General features: G+C 62.5%; 1 protein-coding gene across 1 annotated transcript in view; it reads left to right on the forward strand.

Annotated features, from left to right (window-relative positions):
• The window catches only part of TMEM104 (transmembrane protein 104), a gene marked incomplete at its 3' end in the record, with an annotated part of 46656 nt that extends 35584 nt beyond the window's left edge, over nucleotides 1-11072 (forward strand). The window contains exon 9 of the mRNA XM_084238069.1: nucleotides 10312-11072. Within this exon, the coding sequence (XP_084094195.1) occupies nucleotides 10312-11072 (761 nt within the window). The remainder of the gene's footprint in view (nucleotides 1-10311) is intronic.
• Between the last annotated feature and the right edge of the window lie 331 nt (nucleotides 11073-11403).

Genomic DNA, 11403 nt, shown 5'->3' on the forward strand with positions numbered 1-11403 from the left:
AATAAAGAGCGACTGTCTTAGGGCAGAACGTGAGGCCCCGAGACCCTGAAGGGACTCGGCTTCCACCTGCAGGGGGCGCTGAGCTTCCTGGGGGCTCAGGCGGCTGGGCCAGCCCTGGCGTCCATCCTGCTGGCGGAGCCTCTCCCCGAGACCAGGCTTTCGGGGTAGAATTGGCAGCTCAGTTGCTCTAGGAAACAGATGGCTCAGGTCCACGGTCGGGGCCGCCCAGCCCCCGGTGACCCCATGCTGCGCCGCTGTCTCCCAACCAGAGCCCCACAGAGGGGACTACAGTGGGAAGCAGCCCCTGGCAGTGAGAGGTGGTGGCGGCCGTGACAGGCACTGGGTGGCACAGAGGGCTCGAGGGGGCCACCAGCTGCCAAAGGTCACCCACGCTCACGCTTCTGGGGTGACATCATTGACTCTCCTTTTGATCGGGGAGATGGCCACAGGGCAGACCCCTCCTGGTGCCACTGGGGGGCCACGCGGCTGTCATTTTTCTCCAGGACAGACTCAGACCTCTGGGCTTGAAGGGTCACCTTCCCTGTGACACAGAGTTCTCTGAAGTGGGAGGAAAATCGCCGGGTTAAGTGAGTCCTAAAACGTAGCCGCGCCTGCCATCAGTTTCAGCCGGGGAGGTTGGAGACACCTGGGTTTTCCCTCCGTCGCTCTGGCGGCAGGTGTGCGCAGCATCCGGACCCCAGGGCAGCAAGGGCCCCAGGACGGGGACGGGAACCGAGAAGCCCCCACGGGCCACCCCACATGCAGCGGCTATGGGAGGGAGCAGAGGCTGCCCACTGGCCATTTGTTGGCCATCTGAGGGGGGGTCTCACCTCTGGCCTAAAATCACCCCAAGTGATTTTCCTAAAATTTCCCCCAAGGCACTGAGCCCCAAAGTCCCATTGTCACCTCAAATCTGGTCAGTTTGTAACCAGCTCCCTTTTCATTTTGCTTCTGAAAAGCAGCTGTGTGTGACCGCAGCCCTTCCCCGAGCCCACCCCGCAACCCCCCGGGCTGTCCCGCACTCCCTGTCTAGACTGGGGCCCAGACTATCCGAGGGGCCCGAATGGGGCGCACGGGGATGGCAGTGAGCTGGCTGGAGTTCTCGGAAGACGGGGGAAGAATGAGCACCAAAGGGACCGGAAAATCATAAATAAATGTGCTGAGCCGGAAACTTTCTTGTGCCTAATTAGGAATTTGTTCGGCCATCTGTTGAAACGAGGCCGGCGCAGGCTGCAGGCACCCCGCCCCACGCGGGCCCCCGGAGCGCCGGGCGCGCTGAGGAGTCCTCCGGTTGCTTTGCTCCTCACGTGACCTTTCCCTGTGCCCCCCTCCAGCTCATGGGCCCCGGCCTCCCTGGTGCTGCCAGGATGGATTTTAAGAGTTAGGTGGCCTTTGCCAATAGCATGTTGTCCAGGAAAAGGTCAGACCGCGTATGACAAGTGGCCTGTTGATTTCTTCCGCCGCCCAGATTAGTCCTGGCGTGTCGGGGAATCCATCTGGAAGATCGGAGGCCAAGGCTTCTGGGCTCACGTGTGCAAGGGGTGGCCTCTGTGGAGACTTGTTCTGACCCGAGCAGACCTGACCAGGCCCCTGTGCCACCCGATCCCTCATGCCCAGGTGACCGCTGCAGACGGGCACCAGCTCTCAGCTCTGGCCCTGGCCCTGGCGCCACACCCACCCTGCACCCCTCCCAACAATGTCTGCTCCCCTCAGCTCTCCCTGCACCCACCCAGCCTCCAAGGAGGCTTGAACCTGGGAAAAATGGGCAGCAGGCCTGCGTCAGCGGCCTGGGCTTTCTCCTTAGCTCTGTCAGCTGCCAGTAGACCTGGACACTTAGGAGAGGCACAGCCAAAAGCCCTTGGTGCCCACAGACCTGGCTGCTGTGGCTTCTGAGCCGGGCCCCAACCAGACGAAACTGTCTACACCGCCCGGTCGCAGGGAGCTCTCGGCCAGAGGGGCCCCAGCATGGTCACCTCCCTCCTGTTACCAACTTTCCTGGCAGACGCCAGCAGACCCCTCCCACGGGGGACGCAAACAGCTGGCTCAGCTCGGGGCGCCCCATTTGGTGTCGTTAAAAAAACGATCCTTTCTAATAAAGGCTGCGTGGAGCGGTGGCCTCCTCGGTCTGGGCTGTCGAGGACCCACAGGGCTCCCTCCCCCTGATTGTGCATTCAGAGAGCAGCGCTGCTCACATTATTCCTGTGTCTCTGTGCTCCCCTCAAAGTGGGTCAGGCGCCGGCCGCTCTGCGTTCGCCATCAACTTGAGGCTGCCTGGTGGAGTGGCCGGCCCTGCTCTCCCACCTCCCCCAGCGTGTGCCCCAGATTTGTCTTCCAAACCCAGCCGGCAGGGCGAGGTGGGACTCAGCAGTGGTGGCGAGCAGCAGAAGGTCCCCAGGAGGAGACCGTCACCTGGGCACAGAAGGGTTCTCTGGTCTTGCCTGTCCCCGGGATTACTTGCAGCCGCTTAGCTGACTCCCGCAGATCCACAGCGACCCCAGCGTCTCCCAGTGGGGGGTCTTCCTCCTCAGAGCGCCTGCTCCCTGGCCCTGTGGCCTCGGGGGGCCTGCAGGGTGTTGGGATTCCTTCCTGCGTTGTGCCCGGGAGACCCCACACCAAAACCAGCAGCCTGCCTGCCTGCCCGCTCCCAGGCCCGCAGGTGTCCACTCTCCCTAAGGGCTGGTGCTGGGAGCACGGCAAAGCCTAATGAGTCTCATTTTGGGTCTTAATTTTATTCTCAGTTTTCTAGAAGTTCCTCGGCAGGCACAGAGGCCCATTCATAATGGACAGGAACTGGGGTTTCTCTTAAGTCTCTGGGGGTGGAGTGGACATGGATTGAAGTTTGCAGAGGAGCCAGCAGGCTGCCACCAAATTGCCCCTTTGCGAGCAGCAGGCTGACCTGAGCGCCCACCTGCCCCTGAGCTGGCCGCCGCCCTCCGGCCACTCTCGCCTCAGCAGCCACTGGCCCCACTGCTCCACTCCACATGTGGCCGAGGCCTGGGCTGACCCGGCCATTAGATGGGACTCCTGCTCCCCCCAGGAGATCGGCAGACCAGCTGCCTGGGCCCCAGCGAGGGAGGATCAGGCTCCGGGGTGGGGTAAACCTCAGCCTTGTCACTGGCAGCCCGCCACCGGCTGGCCGAGCTCTGGATCTCGGGCATACCAGGGTGTCAGACACCCTGGCCGCGGTGCCACCTACGTCCCCCACCGTGTTGTGGGCCTCGCCCCATCTTGTTTGAGAGAGGGCTCAGTCGGGGCAGGCAGGCACAGCCCGGCCTTGGAGATGCTGTCTTTCTCACAGTTCTAGACGCCGATGTCCAGGGTCAGCGCACGGCCAGGGTTGACTGACGGTGGTTTCTCTTTCTGCCCCCTTCTTGCCAGTCTCTTGTATGGTCTTTCCTCCCTGCATCCCCCACCCTGGAGAAGGGGCCTGGTGTGGGTATCTTCTTCTGCCTCCGGTCTGTCGGGTCGGGGTGCGCTCTTGCAAGCTCACTTAGCCTATGTCACCTCCTTACAGGCAGCTTCTCCAAACATGTAGGCACACTAGGGGTCACAGCTTCACCAGGTCGGGGGCCGGGGGACGCTTCAGTCCCCAAAAGAGGAAAGCACCAGGTAGTCTTCAGGAAAGGAGACTGGGAAATTTTACGTTCTCCATCTCCAGGAAGGAGATGAGGCTGCCAGCAGCCAGGGCCCCTCAGCGCCCTGCTCCCGGCAATTATAAGCCGAGCTTAAGGATGAAAAATTGAGAGGCGGCCTTCCCGGGCACCCCCGCGTGCTTTGAGGACTTGGGGAGCTGAGGATGGGAGGTCAGCACTCCGACTCCCACTTCAGACCTGAATGCTTCAGACTCAAATACCTGCCTTTATCACCGCGCCCCTCGAGACACACCCAGTGAGGGGAAGGCTCTGCTCTGAGGCCTGCAGGGCAAATAACCTAGACACCCAGTCGGCCTCTGTCCTGGAAGCTGGTTGTTTAAACAGCCTCCTCAGCTGCTTCCGTGGTGGTGATGGTAATGACGGAGCTTGAATGTCCGAAGCCATAGGGGCAGACCCTGCCTGGGAGGGTAGCCAGGTTGGCTGTGAATCCCCTCCCTTTCCCAGAACCCCAGGGGATGTTTTCGTGAGGTGGCACAAGCAAGGCCAGCAATCACAGGCCGTCTTCCCGGCTGCCAGGATGTCCCTGGAGGCAGTCTCGTCTGCAGGGAGCGGCTCATTTTTCTCAGAGGGAACTAAGCCCTCCTGGGCAGACACCAAGGCTGCCCTGGCTCCTCAGGGGAATGGAAGGAGCCCCCACCCTGGCTCTGTGCTGGGTGGGAAGGTGGGCCATGTCAGATCCGAACAGAACTCCCCTGTCTCATGGAGCCCCATGCAGAGCATGCATCCGGGGGCCCTGGGTGGACAAGTGGTTGGGGTCTGCTTCGAGGGGCAGCCACTATGGTCCAGGCCCGGCCGTGCAGCCTTGTCCCATCTTCCTGGCATCCATGACCACTGTCATCTTTAAAGGCGATGACATGGAGGCCCTGAGAAGTCGCCACCCCGCGATTACACACTTTTAAATGGCAGAAAGAGGGGTGGACCCAGTGTAACTTGAGACTTGAGTTTGTTTAGAAGAAAAGCAGCAGTGGCTCCACGGCCACTCCCCTACTTTCTGGCTCTTTCTAAGACGTGAGCCTGCACGCACGCCCCTGACCAGCCCTGCTGCTTAAGGAACAAATGCCAGGCACCTGTGCTGCTTTTTGGGCCAGAAACTTCTTGGTCGCCCATCCATGGTCCTCAGCCCAGCCCAGCACTGCCCCATCCACCTCTCCCAGCCTTGCTGGTCTCGGGCTGCCTGGGACCAGCACCCTCCAAGGGCAATTTGGTGGCAGAGGAGAAGCTGGCCCCACACCCTACCCGCTCCAGCTCCCTGCCAGGAGCTGCGGCCGGAGCTGGATGAACACACGCCATCCATTATCCACCGGGGCGCTTTGACGGTCTGCTTGGAGAAGAGAGCGCCGTCCTCCCGACAGCTGCCTTGACGGATGGCCTCCTCCCTGCGCATGTCAAAGCAGGGCCACTCACGGGGCTCAGAGAAGGGCAACGAGTGGGGTGGCCCAGGCAGGAGCCCACTGCAGCCTCGCGACCTCAGGGCAGGGGTCACGTTTGAGGTAGCCCGGCCAGGAAGGTTCCCTCAGCTTTCCAGGGCTCTGGGGTTGTGGCTCCCCAGACACTCGGGGATTAAGCACGAGGGCTTCCCTGCAGTCAACCTCAGTGGACACGTGCCCGCTCCTCTGAGGCAGCTGGCCCTCCCAGGGCCTCCAGGGCACGGGCCATTGGGCCGAGCCTCTGGGGTCAGCTCCACCTTCATCAAAATATCTTTCAGACTCAGAGACCCAGGACCACTGTCCACTCCCAGCCAGTAACTCCCCTCTGCAGGACAGGCCACCCTGGTGGCCACAGCCTGGGTATTGTGCAAGCAAGCACAGGGCAGGTTCATTGTGGACTCAGCATAGCCCCGGAGCCCTCAGTGGATTTTTCAGGCTTTAATGCTCTCTCAGGGAACCAGGTGCACAGGCAGGGAGGCAGGCACGAGTGGCGGGGGGCTGGGAGGCAGGCAGGCAACCGAGCCCCCTAGCCCCCCACAAATCTTTACTCTTTCTCTGGGCGCTCTCCGGCATTCTCTCATGGTCCCGCCGCCTCTGTAGTCACTCGTGCTCATGTAGCCGCCCCCTATCTCTGAGGGACACCATCCTTACAGCCCCAGCCTCCAGGCTCAGGTGTGCACACTCACAGCCCCACACCCCCCATCAGGCCTGCGTGCCCCGCGCCCTCGCTCCCAAGCTCCTCCTGCGTCACCACAACCAAGGCCACAGGTGATGGCCACAGAGGCCAGTGGCGCAAAAAGCCTGATTAACTCACTTACCCTGCACGGGAAGTGGTGGGGGGAGGCTGGGGCTTTCCCCATTGGCTCTTCTGGCAAAAGAAGAAAGGCAGGTGGCTGAGGCCAGCCCTGGCGGCCACTTTTCTCTTCTGGCTGCTCAGGAGCCCGACTAGTGATGCGTTGAAGGCCATGGGGATGCGTCTTGATATAAAATGTCCCTGAGACCTCCACGCTCGGGGCTGTGTCATCCCCCGGGTTGGGGCGGGGGGCTGTTGACAAGATCCACCGACCTGACACCCTTACTGGATGTGAGCCCCGGTGCCCGGGGCGTCCCTGGCATGGACTGTAATTTTCACCTGATCTCAGCTGTCTGCTCGGGGTTCAGGGTCTGTACCCCAATAAGGACTGGCCCTGCACTCCTGGCCTGCCGAGGAGTCGATGTGCTGGAGAGCAGGGAGCAGGCCGCTGGCTCACTGTGGGCAGGCCGGTGGCCACCTTGCAGATTGGGGGGCCCAGCAGGCCCTTCCAGAGTAGGGTTCCGCTCCTGGGCCCTCCCCACAACCCTTGGGGGCTTGGAGACCCCCATCTACCCCAACCTCTAATATGACTGAAACCGCGTGTGACTTTTTTCTCGTAAGTTGCCTCCTGTCACTTCCCCTGTTGGTCCCCTGGATTTCAGGCGCCTGACGGGGGCTGCATTTCCCCAGCACACTGTCGTCACGCCCAGAATAGTGGCCGGCAGGGGGGCGGGGGGCGGGGAGCGAGCGATGGCCCGGGTGAGGCCGTGAGTTACACAGACGGGGGCGACTGGCTTCCGGGGGCTGTGACTACAGATAGTAAAAGAGAAGTCACTGACCCCCTCATCAGCTGCTGAGGCCCCAAGCTTCTTGTGTCAGCGCTTCAGGCCTCACCCTCTCCCCCACCGCCTGCTGTCTCAGCTCTGGGGCACGACTCGCAGAGCAGGATGTGGGTGGGGGTGCACGAGACCCGCTATCACGTGGGCTCGCCGATGGGGCCTGCGAGGGCTCCAGAGAGGGCACTAGTCATGGCCACGTCAGGGGGCGCTCGCTGCTCTGTGCACCCCCCACTCTGCTGGGCTGGTGGCCGTGGCCGCCAGGCACCGCCGTGGCCTTCCCCGTGCGCGTTCCGCCCGGCAAATCGTGCTCCTGGCCACGTGTCGCTCACAGCCTGTCATCCTCGTTTCATCTTGATTTATTATCAGCCCTAATGAGTTTTTGGAGCAGCTCTCTCCCAGGGACGGGCGATCAATCTAGGAGGTGGCTGGTGAACTCTGCTCCTCTAGCACCGGGAAGGAGGGCACAGGGGGGTGGTCGCGGACAGGGGGTGAGCTAGTCCTCCTGCCTCGAGAGCCAGGGCCCCTCAAGGTCACGCTGCCTGCCTCCTGCTTCTTTCCCCTCCCTCCTTGCTCTGTCCTTCTGCTGCATCGCTGTGTTTAGGGGTCACTGGTTTCTTCAGAACTTGCTGACTCGGAGGCCACTCTCCCTGCCTTCTCCACTCCAGAAGTCCTAGCCCAGGGCCCTGGGTGGTCGGGCGGACCCAAAGCCCCCATCTGTGCCTCAGGTTGGCCGGGGTTCATCCTCAGGGATCGCCCTCACCCGCACCCCCAGCCCAGGCTGCACCCCTCCATGCAGAAACGCCTCGTGCCCCCTCAGGAGAGCGCCCCAGCTCAGAGGCTGCACTCTACCCTGCTGCTTTGAAACACTCCGCGACACCACACCTGCTGACTGGAGCTCAGGGCTGAGAGCAGAGGGCAGCCCTCTGCAGGCCTGGCATGAGTGGGCCCTCTGGTGGGGAGCCCAGGGCGGAGGAGCCACCTCTGGCCATGAAGGCAGGCGGGGCAGTGCCTGCCGCCACCCTCCAGCAGTGCAAGTGGCACAGCTGTGCGTGCAGGGTAGAGCTGATGGGAGTGGGGCTCGGCCCCCAAATCAGCCTGTCCTTCACGGGCCTGTTAGGGAGCTACACCCCCATGGGCAGCCACTTTGAACTTGCCTGGCTGGACTCACCTCCCAGATGCCTCTGGCATCCTCTTTCCTGGACAGCAGCAAACCTGCAGCCCTTAGGATGGATTTGGATTTGGAAATAGCCTTGTTTTTGGAAATGGATGTGTTTGATTAAGAGAATGAGATGGGTGACTAATCTAGAACAAGAAGAATAAATTAATTATAGCTAGAAAACTAATTTTTTTAATCACCCATAGCCATGGCTTTGCGACCATTCTAAAAGTTCTAGAAAATGTCAGACGTTGCCAGAGGCAACAACTGGAACTGTTAGTAGATGTCCGCTGGGGCAGGGATGCACACACGGGCGTGTACTTTAAAAAATCAGCTGTTTTTGCTTACTCACAATAAGGGAAGCCTCCAGATGGCTTGTCTTGAAGTCAAAAAACCAGTTTCCACCTGCATTTCTTCTGGAAATTGAGGGCTGAGGAGGAAGATGAGCAGAGAAGCACCAGCCCAAATCTGGGGCTAGAGAGGGCAGTGGCAAGGGGGTGCTCACTGCAGACAACCAGCTTCCTCCTGCCCTCTAGGGCTTGCCAGCCCTGGGGCCTGAGGCCGAGACAGACCAGGAGCCTCCATGCGCCTCTGCGTTGTGCCAGTCCTGGCCCAGGTTGGGAACAGTGCCAGGTCACAAGGTGACACCCCGAGATGATAGCGGCACAGCAGGGTTTGAAGCCTTAAGCAGCTGCCCCCACCCCCTGCCCTGACCCTGTGCCCGACCTGACGTGGCAGGACTGTCAGCTGCACTGTCTGGAACACTAATCACCAGGCACCCCAGGGCCCCTGCTCCGCCAGCTGTAGCCACCCTGGCCGATTGTTCCGCTCTGCTGCTCAGTAACCCTTTCGGCCCAGGGCTAACTCCCTGGCGCAAGGACTCCCCTCTGGCCCTCCGAGGCTCTACCGAGCCCCCTCCCACACATCCTGCCCTGCAGGCTCCCTGCAGGTGCCTCTTCTGCACAGGTTTCTGCCCTGCACACCCCTCCGGACTGCAGAGCTCCCCGGCTATGACCGAAGGGGTGGAAGGGGTGGGAGGCCCACGGGTGCCCTGTCAACTCCCATCTTCACCCCCTGGAGGGTTAAGCCGGAGGCAGCTCCCGGCTGAGACCTCCAGGGAGGAGCTGGGTCACCGCGTTCCCCTTGGCTGACCAGAGCCGGAAAGATTTGCGATGTCCCTGGAGCGGCCCTGGAGCCAGGGACTGGAGCGTCAGAAACAAATCATCTTCTCTAGTGCAATCTTCACAGCTGTCCCCTCGACCCGGCCCGGCCGCAGCGCTGATTAAAGTAGTGGGCGACATTCCCATCCATCCCGCTCCCAGGGCGCTGTGGGGAGACACTGTGAGTCCCAGGACAGAGGCCTCTTCCTTCCAGGGAGCAGCGAGTGCGTCATGGCCTCAGGGGGCATTGGGGAGACCCTGCAGGTGGGTGGGTTCTCCCGGGAGGAGCCCTGAGCCTCCGACATGGGCAGCGGCCTCTTCCGGCCCACAGAAGTGGGGAGCACTCTGGTGGGCTGCTGGCCGGGAACAGTCCCGTGTCACGTGGCTCTTACCTGAAGGGTGGGGCGCAGGCTAGAGGGGCTGTCGGTCTGGTTTGAACCGTAATGACAGGCGGGGGGACGCCAGCGACGGGACCCTGGCAGTCTTGTGTGTGTTGAGTGGCTAATAGTGGGAGTTCTGGTCATCAAATAGACTCAGGAAGCTGTAGGGATGGGGACAGTCAGCCCGGTCTGTCATCTGCAGATGAGGAACCAGGGGTGAAGGACCCGCACCTGCCTCTTGGGTGCACACCCCATGTAGGCACCCTGCTCAGCCCCGCCCCAGGTGCAGCCCAGGCCGGCCGGGAGCCCTGTTTGCGCTGAACAGTCCTTCCCTGCCCCTTAGCTGCACTGCCAGGCCCGGGAGGACAGAGCCAAGGCCCAGCCTCTCCCACTGGCCTTCCCTCGAGTGACTCCGGGCACCGTCCTGCCTGGTGTGGGCCCCTGAGCGCCCACCTGCCAGGGGCTGCCCGTACCCTGCCCACCCCTCCGGTGTCTCCAGCAGATGCTGTTGGCTCAGGAGGACGCTCCTCCCCAGTGCTCCTTACCCCTGTCCCCCCCAAGGCCCCCCGTTCCCTCAAGCCAGCTCCTTCAAACCAAGGGAGGAATCCTGCTGGGAAGCGGGCAGAGCCACACCCACCCAAGGGGGCCCCTGGGCTGACGGGAGCTGGGCAGTGACCGGCCCGGCACTGCCCAGCTCCCTGCGCTCTGAGAACATGGTGCAGGGTCGCCGCACCCCCGGCCCCACACAGCCTCCTCTCGCGCCCCCCACCCCCAGACATCCCCTGCTGAGGCAGGGTGGGGCCTGAGATCCCCGCCTTGTCGCTCGGTAGGGGCCCCCGGCCAGACGCTCTCTGGGGCGGGCTGCACCCTCCTTCTGCTGGCTAACACCCCCCCCTTTTCCAGCCTTCGCCGTCATGATCGTGCTGGCCCTGGTCCGCATCGGGCACGGGCAGGGGGAGGGGCACCCGCCCCTGGCCAACCTCTCGGGCGTGCGGAACCTGTTCGGGGTGTGCGTCTACTCCTTCATGTGCCAGCACTCGCTGCCGTCCCTCGTCACGCCCGTGTCCTCCAAGCACCACCTGACGCGGCTCATCCTCATGGACTACGTGCTCATCCTGGCCTTCTACGGCCTCCTCTCCTTCACGGCCATCTTCTGCTTCCGCGGCGACAGCCTCCTGGACATGTACACCCTGAACTTCGCGCGCTGCGATGTGGTGAGCGTGGCCGCCGTGCGCTACTTCCTGGGCCTCTTCCCCGTCTTCACCATCAGCACCAACTTCCCCATCATCGCCGTGACCCTCCGCAACAACTGGAAGACGCTCTTCCACCGCGAGGGGGGCACGTACCCCTGGGTGGTGGACCGTGTGGTGTTCCCCACCATCACCCTGCTGCCCCCGGTGCTGGTGGCTTTCTGCACCCATGACCTGGAGTCCCTGGTGGGCATCACCGGGGCCTACGCGGGCACCGGCATCCAGTACGTCATCCCCGCCTTCCTGGTATACCTCTGCCGCAAGGACTCCCAGCTGGCCTTCGGCTACGGGGCGGTCAACAAGCACCGCTCCCCCTTCCGGCACACCTTCTGGGTGGGCTTCGTGCTGGTCTGGGCCTTCTCCTGCTTCTTCTTCGTCACCGCCAACATCGTCCTCAGCGAGAGCAAGGCCTGATGGCAGAGCCAAGATCTGCTACCTCCCAGCCTCTGGGAGGGGACCCTCTGCCTCACCAGCTGGGGCTCCTCTCCCTGCGAAGGTCCTACTGCCCGGGGCTGCCCCCGGCCAGCTGGGCTATGCAGCCCAGGCCTGTGGCTGCTCCAGATTCCAGGACTTGGTACCTGAACCGCCCCCTCTGCTTTATACCCCCACACGGGCTCCGCCCTTACCAGGTGGAGACCCAGTCCTGGCACTGCCTCTATTTATACCCTCTCTCCCCTCTGTGCCCCCTCCAGACCCTCTGCGTCCCTGTCTGGGAAATCCCCCCCTCAGAGCTGCTGTCTCCTCA

Source organism: Talpa europaea, assembly GCF_964194135.1.
Source record: "Talpa europaea genome assembly, chromosome: 7".
Taxonomy (NCBI): Eukaryota; Metazoa; Chordata; class Mammalia; order Eulipotyphla; family Talpidae; genus Talpa; species Talpa europaea.